Genomic DNA, 22,141 nt, shown 5'->3' with positions numbered 1-22,141 from the left:
TGCCTGGTGCCTCCTGGTATTCCTTCCTCTCATTGTTCTGCTTTTGTTTATAGGAAGTCAGACACAAACGAAATCAATGTAGGAACCCCAGGGACCCAATTCCCTCTAGGCACAAACTGTTCCATTCTCTCTCCTCTCCCACTTAATTGCCCCAGCGGTCCAGCTCTGGGATTCTGAGATACTGAGGAATGAGAAGGGCCAGATGCTCCAGGCTCACCCATGTATGGGCCCCAATGGAGATGATTCCCTCAGGTCCAAACCCAGTGTCACACTACAGAATGGTGCAGATAGGAATATTCCCATAGTCAAAATTTTTCTCCATTTAATGCATTACTAATAGAGATTCCAAGGGGAAATGAGAGGAAGGATAGAATAGAAGAATATGGTCTTGAAAGTAAGTTTGAATTAAGGACCCTCATCTACCAGGGAGGCAACCTTTTATAATTAATTTCTCAGATCCTTGTTTAGTTGATTAATAAAATATTAATGATAAGATCTACTTCCTAGGGGTGTTGTGAAAATAAGACACAAAACTGTAGGGGGAGGTTTGATGCTGAAACTGACTGCAAAATATGGTAGTTATTGTCATCAGGAGAAAGCGAATGTGTAGAACTGTGTGCCTCTAGGATCGGGGGTTCCTAGGCAAGGCTGGGCAATAGGATTTGTTTGCTGTGCTGCCGTTTAGTCTTTCAAGGTTTGAAACACAATGTGAATTGGAAGAGTTTTTCACTAACTTCCTAAAGGTTTCACTCAATGAAGAACTAATGTTAATAACTGAAGAAATCCTTGGAAGTTCTTTTAGGTTGTGTACTCTGTGTGCAGCTCTAGGAGAGAGGGGAGGAGTAGTACGAACCCAGACTAACTGGTCAATCCCTCCAGTAGCCTCATTTAGAGGAATAGCTATTGGGTCAGATAAAGCAATTTTGCCCCAAATAGAAAACTTCGAGGTCTGGATTCATGACCCAATATCACAAGGTTTTGTAGGCTACCTCCTTATCAATTTTGACGCAACTGCGGTTGGTCACCTTGATGTTCTTTTGTGGCTTTGATTCCAGAACCCTGGCTAGGGGTGGGAAGGGAATGAAGAAATGATAATACGCAGACACACAGAAAGTCTGGATCCAGTGGGAGGTACTCATGCTGATAGAGTTGTGGGACCATGGTACTCTTCCTGCTCAGGGTGCTTAGTATATACAGCTGAACAAGGAGGCAGAGCTATTGCATATAGTTAAAGAAGGAGGTGAGGTTATTATATGTAGCTGAACAAGGAGGAAATTTTGGCTAATCTTTGTAGGAGTAGACTCTATATAGTAGCTGACTTCAGGCTGTGAACCCCTGGTGAAGGAAGGAAGCTACAGTCAACATTTCTGTGCACACTGTCAACATCCATATTTGAACATGAGGAAGGCCATCCTTTTGAGCCTCAACTGAGGAAGGATTTGCCCCTCCCATAGGCCTGTGTTATTGGGATCCTTGACATGGCCACGGCCATGTTAACAGCACACACTCACTCAGGAGACCACTCACTTTCTGTTGCAGATTCTTCTCTCTTCTTGTGGTAAACATGGTAGATCCCAGGTCTTTGGTCCACCCAGAGTGCACAGTGGGCTGAAGTTTCCTTGAGGCCAGTGTTGTCCCTTCTGTTCATCACCTGGGATTAGAGCCTCCTTGGATTCCTTATGTAGGCATGAATGTGTGTGATTGAATGAATGATAGGTATATTTTTTTATTTTTTGTCTTAACTGGAAGAAGTGATTCCATTTGGGGATCCTCTAAGAGCCTGGCACTCTTGAAAACTGTGAACATTGGGTGATTGGGATGACAACCCTTGTGACCTGACTTTACAAATCAAATCTAAATATTTCGAAGTGACTAGGGGGCAGTGTCATTGTACAATTTGGTCACCTTGGGAAACTGTTGGCCTCTCAGCCTTACTCTTCCAATCTGTTCAATGGGGATTGTGATGCCATATGAGGTTTTATAAAGGTTAAATATTACACACACACACACACACACACACACACACACACACACACACACACGGAGGCCAGTGGGTTGTGAATGCTTCAGAGTGTAATGTTAAGGAAGGGCTTGGTGGATGTTCTCGATGTCTAGTGTGTGGACCCAGACGAGATGGTGAAAGGCAGTCTGGTTAGAGTGCTGATGTTTTGAGGAACTAAAACCCATCTGTTTGTACTGCCAAGCCTGGTCCAGGTACAGATGCTCTGGAGGGCTTGAGTAGCTGTGGCTTTGCTGCCCTTATTATATTAATTTCACCCCTTGCTTGGTTGCTGGGATGAAACACCCTGGTCAAGGCAATTTAGAGAAGAAAGGGTTTATTTGGGCCAATGATTCCGGGGAGATAAAAGTCCATCATGACAGCAAATGGCATGATGTCAGGAACAGGAAGCTGAGAGCTCTCATCCGCAACTGCTAACACAAAGCAGATAATAGAGACAACAGGCAGTGGAGAAAGGCCTTTTGACTTCCTGTGACACACTTCCTCCAGCAAGTCATACCTCCTAAACATCTCTCAGAAAACAGCATCAACTGGAGACTTGTTCAGATAGCTGAGTCTGGGGGAGGGGGCGTTCTCATTCGAATCACTGTACTCTCTAACCCCCCATGTCTGCAGAGAACATAAAGAACCACATAGAAACAATTCTTCTTATACCATAGGTACAGCTTCTAGTAAATTGAAATCTTGAGTACTTTTAAAAGGATACTTTAGGCACTTAGGTACTCTTGTGACTTACGGAGATGTTAAAAGAACATTTAGTGTGTGTGTGTGGTCATTTATTTATTTATTTTTAGGAAGTCTTTCTTTTAATGTGCCAAATTTGAAGAAGCTAGCTCACAAGGTTATCATTTCGGGATGGTTGCTTGTCTGTCCATCATAGCTGAAGAAGATAAATCACCAGTGAAGATATATTCTCAAGAACAGGACTAGGAAGCAAGAGCTATGGGTGTGGTGAATGGGCCCATGCTGCTGGACCACCTAATCTGGAATGTTGCAAAGTGTCCTTTTACTTCTTAAGGAAAAGCCTATAATAACAGCAGGTCTGTGCATTATAGTTCTAGGAAATCAGGAACAGCCACAGCAGAGACACATCCAGGCTTTCCCAGGAGGAAATCCATACAGACAAAGAACAATACACCTTGAACTTCATCTCAAGCACCTTGATGGAGCTAAATGTTAATTTCTGAAGCTCATCCAGATTGATTTTGTTTAGTATCATTTTCTTGGAGTACCCTAAGCTTCTGATTTCCTCTAAAGCATCAATATCAAGTGATAACTTACCCTCTTCCTACTGTACAACCCAGGAGCTATCTGAAAACAGCATGGAAGCATTTCTCAGCTGTAGCTTGTCTGGACCGTAGGCCTAGAGTCCATAACTAGATATTGTGTCCATAGTACATGTCTGTGCGTCCATGCAGCAAAGCATGATAAATGTGTTGCACAGACATTAACATCAGGCAGCTGGTTTTCACATTGCCAGAACTGTACATGAGAAAGGAGATGAAGGTGCTGTAGTAAATGCTCAAATATGCTAAACCCTTGAAGCACTGGGTAGGAGCAGCATTCCGTCATGGGTGATGGTATGGTGCTGGGGATACTTCTCAGAGAAACCTCTCATCTTGTATAAGCTTGTACTGTGAACAAGGAGATATCTTCTATTTAGAATGCATGCACATAATCATGTAGAAAAAGGATTTATTAATTTTTCCTGACAAAGGGAGGTACCTGAGGTGTTTCCGGAGGGGATCAACATGCAGAAAGAGTTTTTGAAGACAGTCTGGTAAGGAATGCCCGTATTGGGGTTAGTGAGGGAAGCCAGAGGATGGAGAGGAAGGCAGCGGATGAAGACAGGGGGAGGGGCTTCCCCAGAGCACTTTTTATACATGCTACTGCCGGTGTTTGATACCCCTTTTACCAGAGTGAAAGCTTTAGGATTTTAGGTCTAGGGCCTCTTGAGTGTTCATGAACACATTCCTAACGTTTGCACTAATTCCTAGCACATAAACTGTGACTACTAACTCTTTGTGAATAAATGAATGACTCGCTATTCGTGCTGGAGAAGTGCATAGAAACAGAACATTTGAAGCTCTGTGAGATTTGAGGGACCCTGTATCCTAAGGGCAATGGGAATAAATAAGAAGTTTAAGTTTTGAAGGTCCAAATTTCAAGTATTTGTTTGGCTCAGAAGTGGAGGTGAGGGGGGAGATACGGGGATGACTCCCCCATGTTTTTTATAAAGAGTGACAGGTGGAGGTGGCATTTGCCGAGGGGGCAGTCTGAGGAGGAAGGAGTACTAGAATAGTAGCAGCTCTGGTTGAGTGATGGTGAATCCCATTGGGTATGGCCAGTAAGGGTGGATACAATGGACTTGAGTTGCCACTAGGGGGCACTGTGCTTCTCCCTGGGGTCTGAGGGAATGGGACAGCTCTAACCCCTGTTGAGTCTGAAAACTTCAAACCAGCTTTTAAAAGTAATGCTGCCCCACAGCCTCTACACAACCACAAGGCAAGAACAACATTCTTTTCTTTCGTTTCTCTCTCACTGGCCTGAAACTCAACTGTGTTGCCTAGATTAGTCTTGAAGTGCTATGGAGGCTCCCGCTTCCGCCTCCCAGGTTACCTGTGTGAGCCACCACGTCACCTTCTTTGTCTCTGGGGTGCACCGCACTAATTTCTTGTTGATTAGGGGTTATGATGATGTAATGAAGTGTCCTGAGGCCCAGGTTCTTCTGTAAAAGGGTCATAATTATTAATTATCTCCTAAACACTGAGATAAGAAACTGAATAAGAGAGGATCTCCTAGGGACCATAACCAGTACCTATAGTTTAACTTTGTGGATATCTACACTTTTTCACCTTTCTGGGGAGTCTCTCACCTGATATGCAGTGCTTCTCAACCCTCCCAATGCTGTGATTGTTTAATACAGTTCCTTAAGTTGTGGTGAACCTAACCATAAAATTATTTTTATTGCTAGTTCATAACTGTGATCTTGCTACTTTTATGAATCATGATGTAAATATTTTTAGAGCTAGAAGTTTGCAAGGATTCTCCAGGCCTGGGACTTTTCCTAGTGGCGGTTTAGGCTCGATGCCACCTCTTCAGTCTGTCTGCATTGAGCTCCTGTCTCTCTTTTCAGGATATTAACCAGAAACTCCAGGAGGACAACCAGGAACTGAGGGACCTGTGCTGTTTCCTGGATGATGACCGGCAGAAAGGCAAAAGGGTGTCCCGGGAGTGGCAGAGACTGGGTCGCTACACAGCTGGAGTGATGCACAAGGAAGTGGCGTTATACCTGCAGAAGCTGAAGGAGCTGGAGGTGAAGCAGGAGGAGGTAGTGAAGGAGAACATGGAGCTTAAAGAGCTCTGTGTGCTGCTGGACGAGGAGAAGGGCACGGGGTGTGCGGGCAGCCGCTGCTCCATCGACAGCCAGGCCAGCCTGTGCCAACTGGTGGCCTCTGCTGCACCCTATGTACGGGATGTGGGTGATGGCAGCAGCACCTCCAGCACTGGCAGCACCGACAGTCCCGACCACCACAAACAACACGCCAGTGGGGGCAGCCCTGAGCATCTACAGAAGCCCCGGAGCGAGGGCAGCCCAGAGCACATCAAACACAGGAGCACTAGCCCTGAACATCTACAAAAACCCAGGGCTTCCGGGACCCCAGATCACCCCAAAGCACTGAAAGGACCTAGCCCTGAGCACCACAAGCCCTTGTGCAAAGGCAGCCCAGAGCAGCAGAGGCACCCACATCCAGGGAGCAGCCCGGAAATGCTGCCCAAGCATGTGCTGAGCGGAAGCCCTGAACATTTTCAGAAGCACAGACCAGGCGGCAGCCCCGAACATGCCAGGCACAGTGGAGGGAGCCCCGAGCATCTCCAGAAACATGCCCTTGGAGGGAGCCTGGAGCACCTTCCCAGAGCCAGAGGAACAAGCCCAGAGCACCTCAAACAACATTATGGGGGCAGTCCTGATCACAAACATGTAGGTGGCAGCGGAGGCAGCGGCGGGGGCAGCAGGGAGGGCACTCTCCGACGGCCAGCTCAAGAGGACTCCGCATCCCATCACCGGAATGTCTACAGTGGCATGAACGGTGGGTCAGTACACGCTGGGGAACTGCTTTCCTTGGCAACTCAGTAGACCTTAGGAATTCAGAGGTGCTCTCCAGAGGTATTGGGAAGGGGAGTACTAGCTAAGGGTGGGTAGAGAGAAGACCTGGGATAATAATTATTTCCTGGGATAATAATCCCTTCACCACTCATATATATAGTATGAAGGAGCTTGGGTGTGAGGATTAGGGAAGAGAAGTGAACTGTTTATCTTGGGGGCTGCTGAGTTGCCAGGTTGAAATGCATTCTGTGTTCAATAGAAATGGATTCACTGACTCTGTCCTTGAACGCTTTCCTAGCTGTTTGCCATTTCCTACCAGGAATCGCTTGTGGCATGGCTTCCAGATGATTTTGAAATCCAGTGAATAGTTATATATAGGAAGAAATGAATATTTAAAAACAACAAAGAAATTTCATGTCCCTAAACAGTCTCTAGGGGTTTTGCTAAACATGTACCTTTGTCTTAATTTTTTTTAAAAAAATTTTTTCATTGGTTTGGAAGTGGTGGCATCGATCTGTGACCTTTATTTACATTTAAAATACAGCAAATGATTCTTTCCTTACTCAGGACCTATCACCCTCTTCCCCAAAGTCTCAGCCATGTTCTGAACAAGATGTACTTGCACTGCAGGAGACATCTTTCTGGGTCATTTAAATGTGCCTGTTTAAAATGTGTACTGTCTAGAGGCTCGAAAGCGGAACACCCACTGTATTTGCTGAGGCGACATTATATTGGAGCTTTTAAACCTTTGGAAGAGGCTTAATTTTCTGCATCTTGGTTCTGAAATCACTTTGAACTTGAAAAAGAAATCATCTCTTAAAGAAAAAAAAAAGCCTGGTTCCTCCCACAGTTCTTTTGTGTTATCTATGGTTGGGTTGGAGTGAACATGATTGAATTTTATCAACTGTCCGTTTCCTACTTAAGATATCTGAGATTTATCATTATATTTGAAAACTGCTCTAGAGTCCGTGGGCAGCGGGCTCCAAGCCGGGGTGGAGGCAGCAGCTGGTGTTAGCAATGACCCAAAAGGGTAAATTCTCAATATTGTACCCGGGGATTTGCCTGTTAGATTCCATTTCATCCTAATCCTTCTCTCTAGGGCTGGAAGCTTGCCTTCCAGTGTGTGCTGTGCTCTTCTGAGTGAAAGGCGAGAGGGCTGCAAAGTGCAAAGGTGCAGATTGCTTCCTTGTTCACATTGAGAGGAGACTGGGGGATGCCGGGCTCCGTCGTGGTGCCAGGATAGATGCTGGCCATTTGGCCCCACAGTTCTTCATAAGAGCCCAGAGTCATTTAGAAAGGCAGTTTCGTTGCTGCTTTCATGAGTTGGGTCACTGGTCATGATACTTTTTTTTCAGGGGCCACAATGGGTTAAAGGGAAGGTCAACAATGGCTTTTCCATTCCTTGATGACTTTTTAATGAGCTGAGAAGTAACTGTGCACTATTTTAAGGTATCTTTTCTTAAAAAAAAACAAAACTGAGGGACAAGTGATTGGCTTACAAAATGGTTCTTTAAATAAAGAACTACAGTTTGCTTTTGTTATGCTTAAGACTGTACTATTATTTTCATTTGAAAATAATATTGTACATACTTTATTGGGTAAAAAGTGGTGGGTTGATCATGTATATACAACATGGCATGGTTAAATCAATCTAATTAGCATGTCCATTACCCAGCTTGCCAATCACGATTATTTTGGGATGTATGAAGTTTGCCTTTTTAGTTATTTTGAGATACATAATACCTTGTTGGTCCCTGGACTCATCCTGCTATGCTTACTCTGTGGCAGAATGTTTGTGTGGCAAGTACAAGGTTCTGAGTTTGGCCCTCAGTTCTGAAAAAAGAAATCTGAAAAAAGACATCAAATATGCATGTCTATTCTTGGAGTTTTCTATCTTGTTCCATTGGTCAGTGTGTCATATAAAAGTTTTTATTCTGCTATGTGGTTTTCTATTATAATCTCTTTATAATATATTTTAAAATTTGTCCTTTTTGTTTAATTGTTTTGGGTATTCAGGGTCGTTTATATATTTATTTTAATTTAAGAATTTTTGACTGTTTCTTTGAAAAATGATGTTGGGATTTTGGTAACGATTGCGTTGACTCTTTTGATAACACATAGTGGTTTTACAGTATTAATTCTTCCAATTCCTGATGATAGAATGACCTCTGGTTCACCCCTTTGCGTGCTTACTTGTGTATATGTGTGAGGTATATGTTTGTGATGTATGCATGTATGTGCTCATACATGGAGTTTGGAGGAAGGACATGAAGAGTATCTCTCTCGTTATTTCCCTAGAAGGGTCTCTTCTTGAACCTGGAGCCAGGCTGGTGACCACCTGTTTCTGTCCTCCACCTTTTGCTCCCTAGAGCTGGGCTGGCTATGCTTGGCTGTTTCCGTGGTGGCTGACAATTAGAACTAAGGTCCTTCAGCCTGCACCGCAAGTGTTAACCATCTTACCAGATCCTCTTTCTTTAAATCCATATAGATCTTTTCACTATTTGTTATTGTTTTTTCTAGTGTAAATGGAATTTCCCCTCCCTCTTAACTTCTTTGTTGAATAGCTGCTAGTAGTTAATAGAAATGTTACTTATTTGAGGACACTGGGTTTATGCCCTTCAAGGCCACTTAATATGATTACTGAGTTTTTAGAAACTCAGATTTTATATAAAAACTTAGATTTTATATAGAGATTTTTAGAAATTTCTATATAAAAATTCATGTTATCAGCAAATACAGGAAGCCTCACTACTTCTTTTCCAATTAGGATGTCTCTTATTTATGTCTTGGCAAGATATTTGATCCTGTGATAAATACAGCCATGAGAGTGGGCATCTTAGAGGAAAACGTTTACGCTTGTGCTGCTGAGGATGGTGTGAGCCAGCGGGTTGGACTGTTGGCCTTTACTGTGCTGAGGTGCATCTCTTCTCTAATCCCTTGACTTCCTTTTTGTGAAAAGATGTTGATTTTTGTCAAATGCTGATACAGATGATATCCTACATGACTCATCCTTACCCGGCTTCAGGTAAACTTACAGGGCCAAACAAATGATTGTAAAAATATAACAGTATAATAATTTAAGTATATATCTATTGCAGTGAGTACATTCTTGAATTTCATATCCAGTTCAATTCTTGTGTCTAAGTATTTTCATTCTTAAGTAATGGCTCTTCCGCTAAGAGTTGATACCCTCACCACAGTGGGATTCAAGCACATTTGCATTGCATTTTTATTTCAGTAATTAATTGGAAAATAAACTGGCACAATGAGATATTTCCAGGTCATCAACCTGTAAACTTGGGCATTGGTAGCTTGTATTTATTTTGCCACTACAAATTAATTTTTGATATGGATGGTAAAACATACTTTCCTCTACTTTTAAATCCACACATAATTTGTTGCCATCATTGGTGTATGAACAGATAAGAACCAGCCAGGAAGTTAATCCTGAATTGCAGATTGACTGAGTCGTTTCCAGAGCCACTCTGTTTGGGGTTGGCATGAAATATGAGTGCTGTGGATTAAGCTCTCGCATATTTTTACATGAACAAGAAGTGGGTGAAAGCAAGTGGTTTGAACTGTGGCAGCTGACAGGTAAACTGTGTGCCTGCAGGGCGTTGTTCTCCCATGGTCCCACTTTCTGCATTTTCATAGCCACACTCATGCGCACGGATGAGCTCTCCCTGGAAGCATCTCAGCTGACTATGTCTCCAGCATCTTTAAACCCTCTCATGCTTTCAGTTAAAAACTTTGGAGTTCTTGAACTTCATCTGCTGCTTTCTTAGTAGATGACACAGTTGATATAATCCCCAAGTAGAGTGCTCAAGTAAATTTTAGATATATTTTCTCTCTTGAAACTTCAACATTCTTAGAATCATTTCTTATAGCTGTTTGCAAAAAGCAAATTCAGCACACAAAGGCACCTATCTTCAAAACTAACCCAAATCTTTGCATGTGGATGTATTTCCTTATAAGTTTCCTTTTTGTCTTAATTTATAGAGGGCTGAGAGTTCCCACTCTGAAACTGAAAGTTTTTACTTTGAAACTGAAGTAGATTCAACATTTACTGTATTTCAACATGAAGGCATTTGCTAATTTGTTATGCTTTTTGTACTTGAGGTCTGAAATTAAAGAAACCATGAATAGCTATTTATAACTAGAAACCTTTACAAACTAGACGCCAAGCATCGAGAATATGGGTTTTATTACCTGATTTTTTGAAATCTGACCAGTTTCTTAGGAGGTTCAAGTGTCTCCTTTCACAACTCCTGCTTGAAGATGAAGCTGGATGAACTTTGCTTTTCAACAGGACTCTAGCTCAGGTCATGAATACCTTTGATGACTCAGGCTTTTTTTTAAAGCAATATCTCTTTTCTGTTGATCTCAGATAGAGGCAGTTTGCCCACTCACCATTATCAGTAAACAAATAGTTAATTAAAAGTTTTGATTTTAATTCCAGATGCACACATTGTTGGTTATCATAAAAAGAGTATAAAAATATAAAACAAATAGTAGCCCTTTTGTATTGTGTTCTTTTTTCTAAAAGCAATAGGGTCACATAAATGATCACTTTCTTTCTTTTGATTCCATTTCTTTCCCTCCCTCCCTCCCTTTCTCCCTCCCTCCTTTCCTTCTTCTCTCCCTCTCTTACTTCTTTTCTTCCTTCCTGCTTTCATTTTTTCATCTTCTCACATACAGTACATCCTGACCAAAGCTTCCCCTACCTCCTCCTCTCCTCTCAGTTCTCTCGCAGTTCCCCTCTACCCACCCCCAACCCCCAGAGTTTCTCCTGAGAAAAGAACAGGCATCAGCTGAACACAGCAGAAAAGATACAACAACACTAGGGACAAACTCTCACATCAAGGCTGGGCAAGGCAATCTCACAGAGAAAAAGTCCCAGAGACACCCCCACATCCACTGTTAGGAGTCCCCCTAAATTACCAAGCCAATGACCATAATATATATACACAGAGGTCTTAGAGTAGATACCCAAAGGCTCTGCAATTGCCACATCAGTTTCTGGTCACTCCAATGAGTCCTGCTTAGTTGATCCCACCGAAAATAAGTGTCCATAGGGGTGTAAATTTATGTCTGAGTCTTTAATTTGATTCCATTGATTGACATGTCTGTTTTTATGCCAATAATTTGTGTTTTTTTTTTAAATTGCTACAGATCTGTAGTCCAACTTGAAATCAGGAATGGTGATGCCTTCTGAAGCTCATTTATTGTTCAGGATTGGTTAACTGTCCTGGTTTTTTTTTTTTTATATGAAGTTGACTATTGTTTTTTTAAGGTCTGTTAAGAATTGTTTTGGGGGGGCTGGAGAGATGGCTCAGAGGTTAAGAGAACTGACTGCTGTTCCGGGGTCCTGAGTTCAATTCCCAGCAACCACACGATGGCTCACAACCATCTATAATGAGATCTGGTCTCCAGAACACTATACACATAATAAATAAATTTAAAAAAATTGTTTTGGGATTTTGATGGTGATTATGTTGACTCTGTAGATTGTTTTTGGTAGGATGACCATTTTCACTAATTAATCCTACCAATTCATGAGCATGGAGATCTTTTCATCTTCTGATATCTTCTTCAAATTCTTGAAGTTTTTTTTTTTAATACATATCTTTCACTTGTTTGGTTAGAGTAACCCCAAGATATTTTATATTATTTGCTGCTATTATGAAGGGTGTTGTTTCCTGATTTCTTTCTCAATCTTTTTGCCATTTACATATAGGAAAGCTACTGATTGTTTTGAGTTAATCTTATATCAAGTTAATCTTGTATCCAACCACTTTGGTGAAATTCTTAATCAGTTTTCGGAGTTCTCTGGGAGAATTTTTGGAGTCACTTACATATACCATTTTATCATCTGCAAATATCAATGCTTTGTCTCCTTCCTTTATAAATTATATCCCCATTATCTCCTACAGTTGTTTTATTGCCCTAGCTAGAACTTTGAGTACTATATTGAATAGATATGAAGAGAGTGGACAGCCAGCCTTGTTTTGTCCTTGATTTTAGTGGAATTGCTTTGAATTTCTCTTTATTTAGTTTGATGTTGGCTATCAACTTGCCATACATTGCCATTTTTTTTTGTTTTTGGTTAGATATATCCCTTGTATCCCTGATCTCTCCAAGACTTTTATCATGAAGGAATGTTGAATTTTGTCAAAGGCTTTTTTGGCATGTAATGAGATTATGTAGTTTTTTTTCCTGCCAGTTTCTTAATATGGTGGATTACATTAACTAATTTTCATATGTTGGACCATCCTTGCATCTCTGGATTGAAGCCTAGTTGATCATGGTGTGATGTGTCTTGTATTTAGTTTTCTAGTATTTTATTGAGTATTTTGAATCTATGTTCGTAAGGGAACTGGTCTGAAATTCTCTTAGTTAAAATTTTGTGCAGTTTGGGGTATTAGGGTAACTCTGGCCTCATTAAATGAATTGTGCAATGTTCCTTCTGTTATATTTTGTGGTATAATTTGAGAAATACTGGCATTAGTTCTTCTTTAAGGGAACTATTAATGACCACTTCTATTTCCTTAGGGGGTTACAGGTCTATTTATATTGTTTATTTGATTAGAACAGGTTTCTAAAGTATGCCCATATGATTCTCCTGATTTCCTTGGTGTTCGTTTTTATGTCCCCCTTCTTGTTTCTGATTTTGTTAATTTGGATATTCTCTCTTCATCTCTTAGTTAGTTTAAAAATATTTTGTCTATCTTGTTAATTTTTCTCAAAGAACCAACTCTTCATTTCATTAATTCTCTGTATTGTTCTTTGTTTCTAATTTATTTATAGTAGCATCTCTCTGTTTGATTATTTTCTACCATTTATTCCTCTTGTATGTGCTTACTTCTTTTTGTTTTAGAGCTTTCAGGTGTGCTATTAGGTTGCTAGTATGAAGTCTCTCCAAGTTTTTTATGTAGTCACTTAGTGCTATGAACCTTCCTCTTGGCACTGCTTTCATTGTGACTTATATTTGGGTATGTTATATATTCATTTTTAGTGAATTCTAGAAAGTTCTTAGTTTCTTTATTTCTATCTTGACCCACTTTTTATTCAGTAGATGTTCAGTTCCCATAACTTTCTGTTGTTGTTGAAATCCACCTTTTATCTGTGATGGTCTGATAGGATGTGGGAAACTCTTTCAATTTTCTTGTGTTTGTTGAGAGTTTCATTTTGACTGAGTATTTGGTCAACTTCGAAGAAAGTGAGTTTGGGCAAAATGTTCTGTAGATATCTATTAGGTCCATCTGATTTATAATGTCTTTTAGTTTATGCCTGGATGTCCTTTCCATTAGTGACAGTTGGATATTGAATCTACCACTATCAATGTTGAGGACCAGTGTGTGACTTAAGATTTAGTAATATTTTACAAAAGTGTGTGGATCCCTTTCACTGGGGTCACAGATATCAAGAATTGAAAGATCATTTGGGAGGATTTTTTTCCTTTGATGGGTATGAGGAGTCCTTCCATGTCTCTTTTGATTAGTTTAGGTTTGAAGTCTATTTTGTAAGATATTATAATGGCTATACCAGCTGCTTCTTAGGTCCATTTGTTCGGAAAACTTTCTTCTAACCCTTTACTCTGAGATAATGTTTATCTTTGATGTTGATGTATGTTTCTTGGATACAAAAGAAGGATGGATCCTGTTTTTGCATCCATTCAACTTATCTGTGTCTTTCTAGTGGGGAATTGAGTCCATTGATATTGAGAGATATCATTGATCTATAACTGTAATTCTTGTTATTTTATTGTTGGTGATATATTGATTCTGGTTATGATGTGTCTCTGTGTGTGTTTCCCTTTTGGTTTTGCTGAAGATTATTTATTTCCTTTATTTTCAGCAGTGTTCCTAACCTCCTTGGATTGGAGATTTTTTTTTTAGTACCTTCTGTAGGGTTGGATTTGTAAATAGATATTATTTAAATTTGATTTTATCGCAGACTATCTTGGTTTTTTTTTCCTTCTATGGTGATTAAACATTTGTCTATATAGTAGGCTGGGCTGGCATCTGTAGTTCTTAGAGACTGCAGTACATTTATTGAGACCCTTCTGACTTTTAGAATCTCCATTGATAAGTCAGGTATAATTTTAATAGGTCTGCTTTTATATGTTACTTGGTCATTTTCCCTTGCAGTTTTTAATATTCTTTCTTTGTTCTGTATGTTTAGCATTTTGATTACTATTTGGTGTGAACACTTTCTTTTCTTGTCTGATATATTGGTGTTTTGTATGTTTCTTTTACCTTTGTTGGCATGTTCATTTTAGGTTAGAAAATTTTTCTTCCATGAATTGTTGAAAAGGTTTTCTGGGCCTTTGAACTGGTATTTTTCTCCTTCTTCTATTTCTAGTATTCTTACATTTGGTCTTTTCATGGTGTCCCAGATTTCCTCAATGTTATGTGTCAGGAATTTTCTAGACTTAATGTGTTATTTGACTGATATATTGATTTCTTTTATTGTATTTTCAATGCTTGATATTTTCTCTTTATTTTTTGTATTCTGTTTGTGAAGTTTGACTCTATAGTTTTTGTTCAGTTACATAGATTCATTTCTAGGATTCCCTCAGTTTGTGTTTTCTTTATTACTTCTATTTCCATTTTCAGGTCTTGAACAGTTTTATTTGTTTCCTTCAACTGTTAATTTGTTTTCTTGACTTTCTTGGCTTTTTAAAAGGAATTTATTCATTTCCTCCATTGTGTGTGTGTGTATGTGTGTGTACATGTGTGTGTTTTCCTGGATTTCTAAATTGTCTTTTTGTCAATTTCTTTAAGGGATTTATTCATTCCCATTTTAAGGACCTCTATCATTCTCATAAAAAAATGATTTTAAGGTCTTTTCTTGTGTTTCAATGTTGTTGGAAGATTCACGGCTTGCTGTAGTAGAATGGTTGGCCTCTGGTAGTGACCTATTGCCTTGGCTATTGTTGGTTGTGTCCCTTACACTATTATGTAGTCATCTGTGTTTGTGGTGATTATAAGTCTTGGTGCGGATTTCTGAGTTTGTCTTTGTTGCATTGGTGTTTTGTTCCTTGGTTTCTGTTTCCTCTTTTGTCTTCTAGCAAGTGTGGCCTCTGGTTAAGCAAGGGGTCTCTGCCCAAGTTAAGGGCTGGTCCATAGCAAGAGGAACGGTAGACAGATTGGGGATAGGGTTGAGTGGGACATGGAGAGAGTTGAGGAAGCCCACTGGCAGGTGACTTACCTGAACTTCTGGAGGCCTGCGTGTTGTCTGACCAAGCAGGGGTTCTCTGCTCCGTTGCTTTTGAGTACATCTCAATGGATAATAACTGTATTCTCCTACATCACCCTACCCACCAGGTCACACAAAGAATCCTGCAATTGGAATAAGTCAGGTTGCTTTAGAGAAACTTTGGCTTCATTGGTAGGGATGGCACAGTTACATGCCCAACTCTTGAGAGTTTCTTGATTCTCCTTGTGTTGGTGGTTTAGAGATTCTCTAGTGACAGAATGAGAGATCATGTCCCCTCTTCCTACACAGGAACAAATGCATCTGGATACAACCAGTCCTTCCAGTTTGGGGGAGGGACAAAATTAAAGCAAGCTTTTCTTCATGGCCCAGGCTAGCCTGGGCTTAGTGATATTCCTGCTTCCTGGTCTACCTCCCCAGTGCTGTAATTATGGATACCAGATTCATTGTTCTGGTTTCCAACCTGGTTGCAGATCAAATTTACCATGGCCTTGAAAACATCAGCTGTTGAGGCCTTTACTCACGTATGTAGATGATATCGAGTGGGAGCTGCAGAAAGCACTGGTAGTGGTGTGAGTGACCAGGCCAGGAGAAAACCACTCCTTGTGTAAGAAGCTGTGGGTTAGCATAAAGGCCACCACTAAAGCATTCTTGGAAAAAGAAAAGTTTATTTCTCCTTTCCTTTGACTGACCCCATGAGTAGAAGGACCGGATATAGCAGGTATTGTGAGTCTCCCCTTCACTCGTGTCTAGGTCAGGGCTGTCTGGACATTCAACTGGTTTGAGGTAGAAAAGTTGGTGGTTTTGGTTGATGGTTGTCTAGCTGTTTAGAGGGAAAAGCTGACATGTGAGCAGTGGAGGAGTGCTTTACCACTTAAAGGCTTTGTGTCCAGCTGGAAAATGAATATAGCCTTCTATCTCATTTACAAGTGGCTATTGATGGTGTATATACATCACACAAGTCCTGCAATGCTGAGTATTTTCCACAAGACAAGGCAGCATTTCAACCTCCCACTTCATTGGTTTTGACCCAGAGTTTTATACTGTTCCTAGTTTTATACCAAGGTCATTAATAAATAAGGAAGACCGTGTGAAAGTAGCTTTATCTGTGAGTGTGAGATAATCTGTGTAGAAGGAACTCTGCAGGGTTTCTCCAGAGCAAGGTTGTCTTGATTATACAGTGGTGTTTGATAGCAGAAATAACGACTCTTACAAATCTATTATTTTGCTTTAAAAATAAAAGCCACAGCATTACATATTCATGCATCCAGATAGAAGAAATTGAAGGATTCTTGAGAGATATTCAGTTATGCAATGTTAGAACTGAGTTCATCTCATCTATGTCGTGTTGTGTTAGATAGTTAGTGGAATAGATAGCGCTTTTTCTTACGATCTTAGCATGATTTGGTAACTTTATATGTACTCTGATAGGAAACCAATTGAAGAAGTTTTGAAAAGCAGAATCATACTTGTATATGTAAAGCATTTTGCGTTAATTGTAAAAGCCATTTGATTGAATGACATAAAAATCACAAACATCTAAGAGGCAAGCAATTGGAAAACTTAGATGGTTTAGCTCAGTTTAAGATGCATTGAAAAGTAGGATTTATTGTACCATGCTTTATATGCAAAACATGTTGCATTAATCATGAAATATGTTTGATTAAATGACAAAAACTATTCCAAATAGTATGCTTTTTGATTATGAACATCCCAGAGTCCCTGAGAGGCCATTGGAAAGAAAGGTACCAGCTGGTGCTGCGACACTAGTCTTCCCTTCCACTGGAGTCGATTCCACAAAGTGTGTATGTTCTTTTAATCTAGGTGACCAGTCTTTTCAGTAGAAAGATTGTTCATATTTGCTATGTGTATGTATTTATGTACATTTAGATAACTCAAATATTGTATCTGAACAATGCCAAACACTCAACTGTAGTCAAGCAAATATTGAAATGCCACATTGGCATTTCTGGCACCCAGCCACATGCCTTGTTGCTGTGAATTCAATCAAGAATCTCTTTCCATTTATGAGGAATCAATTTGTTTACACCCAATTTAAATCACTTCCATATTTTTATATTCTGGCAATTGCAACTTTTAGAAGATATAATAGAAATAACAGGATCATTGGATTAGAATTTAGAACAAAGTCTGGGAAATACAAGTCTTTAAGCTGTTGAGGGTCATCAAGTAAATGCCTTTAAAGAGTGACCCAGGGCTACAGATGCATGAGTGGATGCCCATCACCATATGAACGAGTAAATACTGTGGAACACAACATATACAGAGCTGCCTACTCAGTAACAATAACTCAGTAACATTCTGGAAGCATTGCTGTAGGAATCTTAGTTAAGCTTCATCGGTCAGAAACAAAAATGTGAACCCAAGTTTTTCTGAAGTTATGAGAAAATGAACAGCCATAGCATTTGTCTTGTGTAGCACCACAGGGCCAGGGTGTGCTTGATGGGGACACATTTTCCAGACTGAAGTTTCTGACAGTAGGTTTTACCATTTCTCACACTGCATTCCTGTCCCTGGCTGGGGCGTGGGACTACGCTATCATGCTCTCTGTGGTACTCGCTTCCATCTTAGGCAGGCCTAAGTCGTACCGTCATTTCTGATCATCTACTGTAGTTTGGGAAAGTAGATAGCCACACTGTTTATAACTGTGTGTCTAAGAAAGAAAATGATGCTGAGTTGTCCTTCTGTGAGGAAAGAGATATCTCTGTGTACTTTCCCTTGATTTTCCTTGATGTAGGAGTGTCTTCTATCTGTTGCTTTCATTTGGTTAATTAATAAAGAGACTGCTTGGCCTTTGATGGGCCAGCCCTTGGGTGGGTGGAGCAGACAGAGTAGAATTCTGGGAGAAAGAAAGCCGAGTCAGACAGTTGCCATAGCTCTCCTCTCCAAGATGGATGCAGGTTAAGATCCTTTCCAGTTAGCCACCATTTCGTGGTGCTACACAGATTATTAGAAATGGGTTAATCAAAATGTGAGAATTAGCCAATAAGAGGCTGGAACTAATGGGCCAGGCAGTGTTTAAAAGAATACAGTTTCCGTGTAATTATTTCGGGTGTAAAGCTAACCATGCGGGCGGCCGGGCACAGGCACTGGGAATGCTGCCCACCGCTTCTACCACATTTCCTCTCTCTTTGGTGTGTATTTATGTGTGGGAGAGCATTCATGTGGAAGCAGTCATTGACCTCTATTGTCTTTTACCTCCCCACAATATTGTTGAAGATGTGGTCTTTCTTGAATCCAGAGACACCAGGTTTAACTAATCCTACTTATTAGTTAAGCTGGTGGTCAGAAAGCTCTGGAGATTTGTCGGTCTTTGCCCGCTAGGATTACAGATGTGTATGATCTGAACACAGGCCCTTATATTTGCCAACTCAACCATCTCACACCCATTTTGTATTTTCAATATTTATTCTTTATTTCCCATGTCTAGACTACACTTTTGGTAATTGAATGTTTCTGTAGTAGAAGAACTCAAATAGTTACATTTCTGATACTTTGACATAAGCATGCCTTACACTTCAAGATATTTTAACACATCATATGTATAATCAGCATTGTATATATTTGTAAAATTAATTTTGAACTTAAATCCCATATGTGTTAAGGATCATTTCATGTTCTGAAATGGGCTGATTTTAAGAAATTGACAGTAGTAGACCATAAAAAAGTTGAAAACAGATGCATGAGATCTCGGCACAAATTTATAGGGGTTTCTCATCCCTGACGTTAAAGTTCCTGCACTGCCTGATGAAAATTGCATTCTTGGGAGCCCATGCAAGGCTTTCCAGGAGGAAGAAGTTGCTCTTTCTTCAGCAGAGTTCCCTGGGTGGAAGAGAGGCAGGAGGGTGGTGGAGGGCACAGCAGGCTGCTTTTTTATTCAGTCAGTCAAGGCTGCCTCTCCTCTTTAAGATGAAAGGTGATAATTGGGCTGTGTAATGTGGCTGTTTACTTCCAGTGTTCACATCAATACTTTGAGTCCTGTGTATTCAGGAGCCATTGCTAAGACTAGAGGGAGGAAACTTCAGGAACAGAACCTTCAGAACTTCAGGTCTCCTTGATTTTCTCTGAGATAAAAAATGATGATTTTGTAGTTATGCAAAGGCTGTACTCAAATAATTTTTATGGTTTCTCTGACTTTTCTATTTCCTTCCTTTCCCATTTCCTTCTATGTGGTATGGTTGGGCTATAGAATGCTTTAACTGACATCTTTAAAAATACGTGCTTTCCTTTATAAAATTGAAATAAATCATGCTCCCCTTCCTTTTCTTATCTTCAGCCCTTCCCATGTACCTACTTCTATCAAATTTACTCCCTCTGTGTCTTTGTTACATGTGTATACATGCACCTAAATACGTAAATACAAACTGCTAAGTTTAAATAATGTTACTTGTATGTATATAATTTCAGGTCTGACCGCTAGGTATTGGATAACCAATTTTGGGGCTCTTTCCTGCGAAAGACTCTTTCTCCTGCTTTCAGAATTCCTTAGTTGTTTATAGTTCTTTACCTAGGATTGAGGCCTCATGACAGTGTCTCTTCCACGTGAACACACCTATTGTCATCATTGTTCAGGTCTTGTTACAGCAGTTGATGAGACTTCATAGGTGTAGCATCTCTGGCATTGCTAGGAGACTATATCTCGCAGCTTCCTGTTCCTCCGACTCCTACATGTTTTCTACCCCTTCTTTCCCCTATGATCCCTGAGCCTTATAGGTACGGGATTTGTGTTGTAGATACATCCGTTGGGGCTGTGCACCACTCACTTGTTCTAAGCATTTTGATCAATTGTGATTTTCTATAATGGTGTCTCTCTCTCTATTGCAAGAATACTTTTAAATTTTATTTTATTTTATTTCATTTTTTTTTTTTTTGCTGAAGGGTGAAAGCCATACTTGTGTGTATAAGGATAAATAGTCAAACATTCAGATGTAGGAAAGGATTATGCTGGCTTAGTAAGTGAGTGGCAATTTAGGTTTTCCTCCAAGATTTTCTCAGGGAATCAGTTCTTAGATTTGTCTTCTGTCAGTTTTTCGTTTAATTACATCATGATTTAGAAGATACATCAAGTTATTTCAGTTTCTCTGAAACTTTAAGATTTGTCTTATTTAAGAAGATATCTATTTTTAGTCTGTTTTAGAGAACATTTTAGATTCTGCTGTGTATTTAGATAGAATATTGTGTAGATAACTGTTAAGTTCATTCATTGTCTTGTCAGTTAATTCTCGGGTATCTCTGCTTAGGGTTTTATTTTTTAATGGGGTATATTGAAATGAAATAACTTACTATTACTGGATTTATGTCAACATATGTCTGTAATTCCAGTAAGTGATATGAAATTGGGTGCACTCAAGTTTGATGCACATATGTTTAGGATAATATATCTTCTTGGCTAATTGTTTCTTTGATTAGCTTGAAGTGTCCTTCTTGATATCTTCTGGTTAGTTTTAGTTTGAGACCTGCTATGTCAGATATGATAGAAAAACCTGTTGTTTTTTGGGCCTGCTTGACTGGAGCACTTTTGTAAGGAAGTGCTCAAGATTTTGTGACAGAACTTTTCCTGGGGAGGTATAAGACACACATATACTCACCCCAGATTGAGAACTCACTACAGACCTAAGTACAGGGAACCAATGACAGACCATCGCATGGATAAAGTCCAACTTGGTGTACCAATGAAGTCTATTGGGAGTTTTTTTTACAGGAATATTGGTGAAGGACTGCTTACAAGAGCAGAAATGACTCAAAGGCAGATGTATCACCAAGGTCCACCCAGCATGGGTGATAGCATCTGGGAACCTGGAGCTCACTGCACAACTTGTAGACAGCTCAACAGGCTGGAGGTGTTCTTTTCAAGTGACTCTGGTCTAAACCTCATCTAGGCAGCTCTGCTAATTTCTGCTTCTTCTAGACACCTGGTTTAGTCTCATAGTCTTTTTAGCTTGATTTGGTTTGTCTGAGAGAGATTCTCAGCTTTTATTGTTTCCTCTGGCAGGGAGGGGGGTTGGTGCATCCAGTCAGTTTTAGGGATTTCCTGAAGCTATTTGGAGTTGTTTACCTTACTGTTTTCCTATAGCATAGAATGTTTTATTTTGGGGGAAGCTGTTACACAACAACTATCTAAAGCTAAGATGTTTTCCTTGTGTATCAAAAGATATATGGATTTTGTTTATTGATCCATTCAGTCAGTTTGTTGTGTCTTTTGACTGGAGAATTGAGGCTATAAATATTAAAAATTATTATTGAAAGATGTGTGTCTTTATTAGTGTTCTATTTCTGAGAGAAGACACCATGATCTAAACAGCTTTTAAGAAAGCATTTAACTGGGGACTTGCTTAACTTTCAGAGGGTTAATCCATGATTATCATGGCAAGGGATGTGGCAGCAGGCAGGCAGGCAAGGTGTTGGAGCAATAGTTTAGAGGTCACATCTGATGGGCAAGTTCAAGCTAAATGGGGTGGGGGGAGAAAAATGGAGAGAGAGAGGCATACAGAGAGATTTGCAGGCAGAGACACACACACACATGAGAGAGATAGAGACAAAAAGATGAGAGAGAGAGAAAAGCAGACAGTGAGATATAGAGCATACACAAAGAGAGACAGAGAAAGAGATGCTGGGCCTAGCATGGGATTTAGGAACCTCAATACCCACCCCCAGTAACACAACTTTTCTAACAAGATAATATCTCCTAATCCTTATCCAATAGTTCTACCAACTGGGAACAAAGCATTCAAGCAAGGGAGACTGTGGGGGTCATTCTTATTCAGATAACTGCA

General features: G+C 40.1%; 1 protein-coding gene across 6 annotated transcripts in view; it reads left to right on the top strand.

Annotated features, from left to right (window-relative positions):
• Positions 1–22,141, top strand: part of Ccdc85a (coiled-coil domain containing 85A) — a 195,735-nt gene that overhangs the window by 1,804 nt on the left and 171,790 nt on the right. For all 6 annotated transcript variants that reach the window (XM_075942438.1, XM_075942439.1, XM_075942436.1 and 3 more), the window contains exon 2: positions 5,157–6,111. In XM_075942438.1, the coding sequence (XP_075798553.1) occupies positions 5,157–6,111 (955 nt within the window). The remainder of the gene's footprint in view (positions 1–5,156; positions 6,112–22,141) is intronic.

This window comes from Microtus pennsylvanicus, chromosome 12 (assembly GCF_037038515.1).
Source record: "Microtus pennsylvanicus isolate mMicPen1 chromosome 12, mMicPen1.hap1, whole genome shotgun sequence".
Classification (NCBI taxonomy): domain Eukaryota; kingdom Metazoa; phylum Chordata; class Mammalia; order Rodentia; family Cricetidae; genus Microtus; species Microtus pennsylvanicus.
The sequence above is the reverse complement of the archived record's forward strand: the minus strand, read 5'-3'. Positions and strand labels throughout refer to the sequence as shown.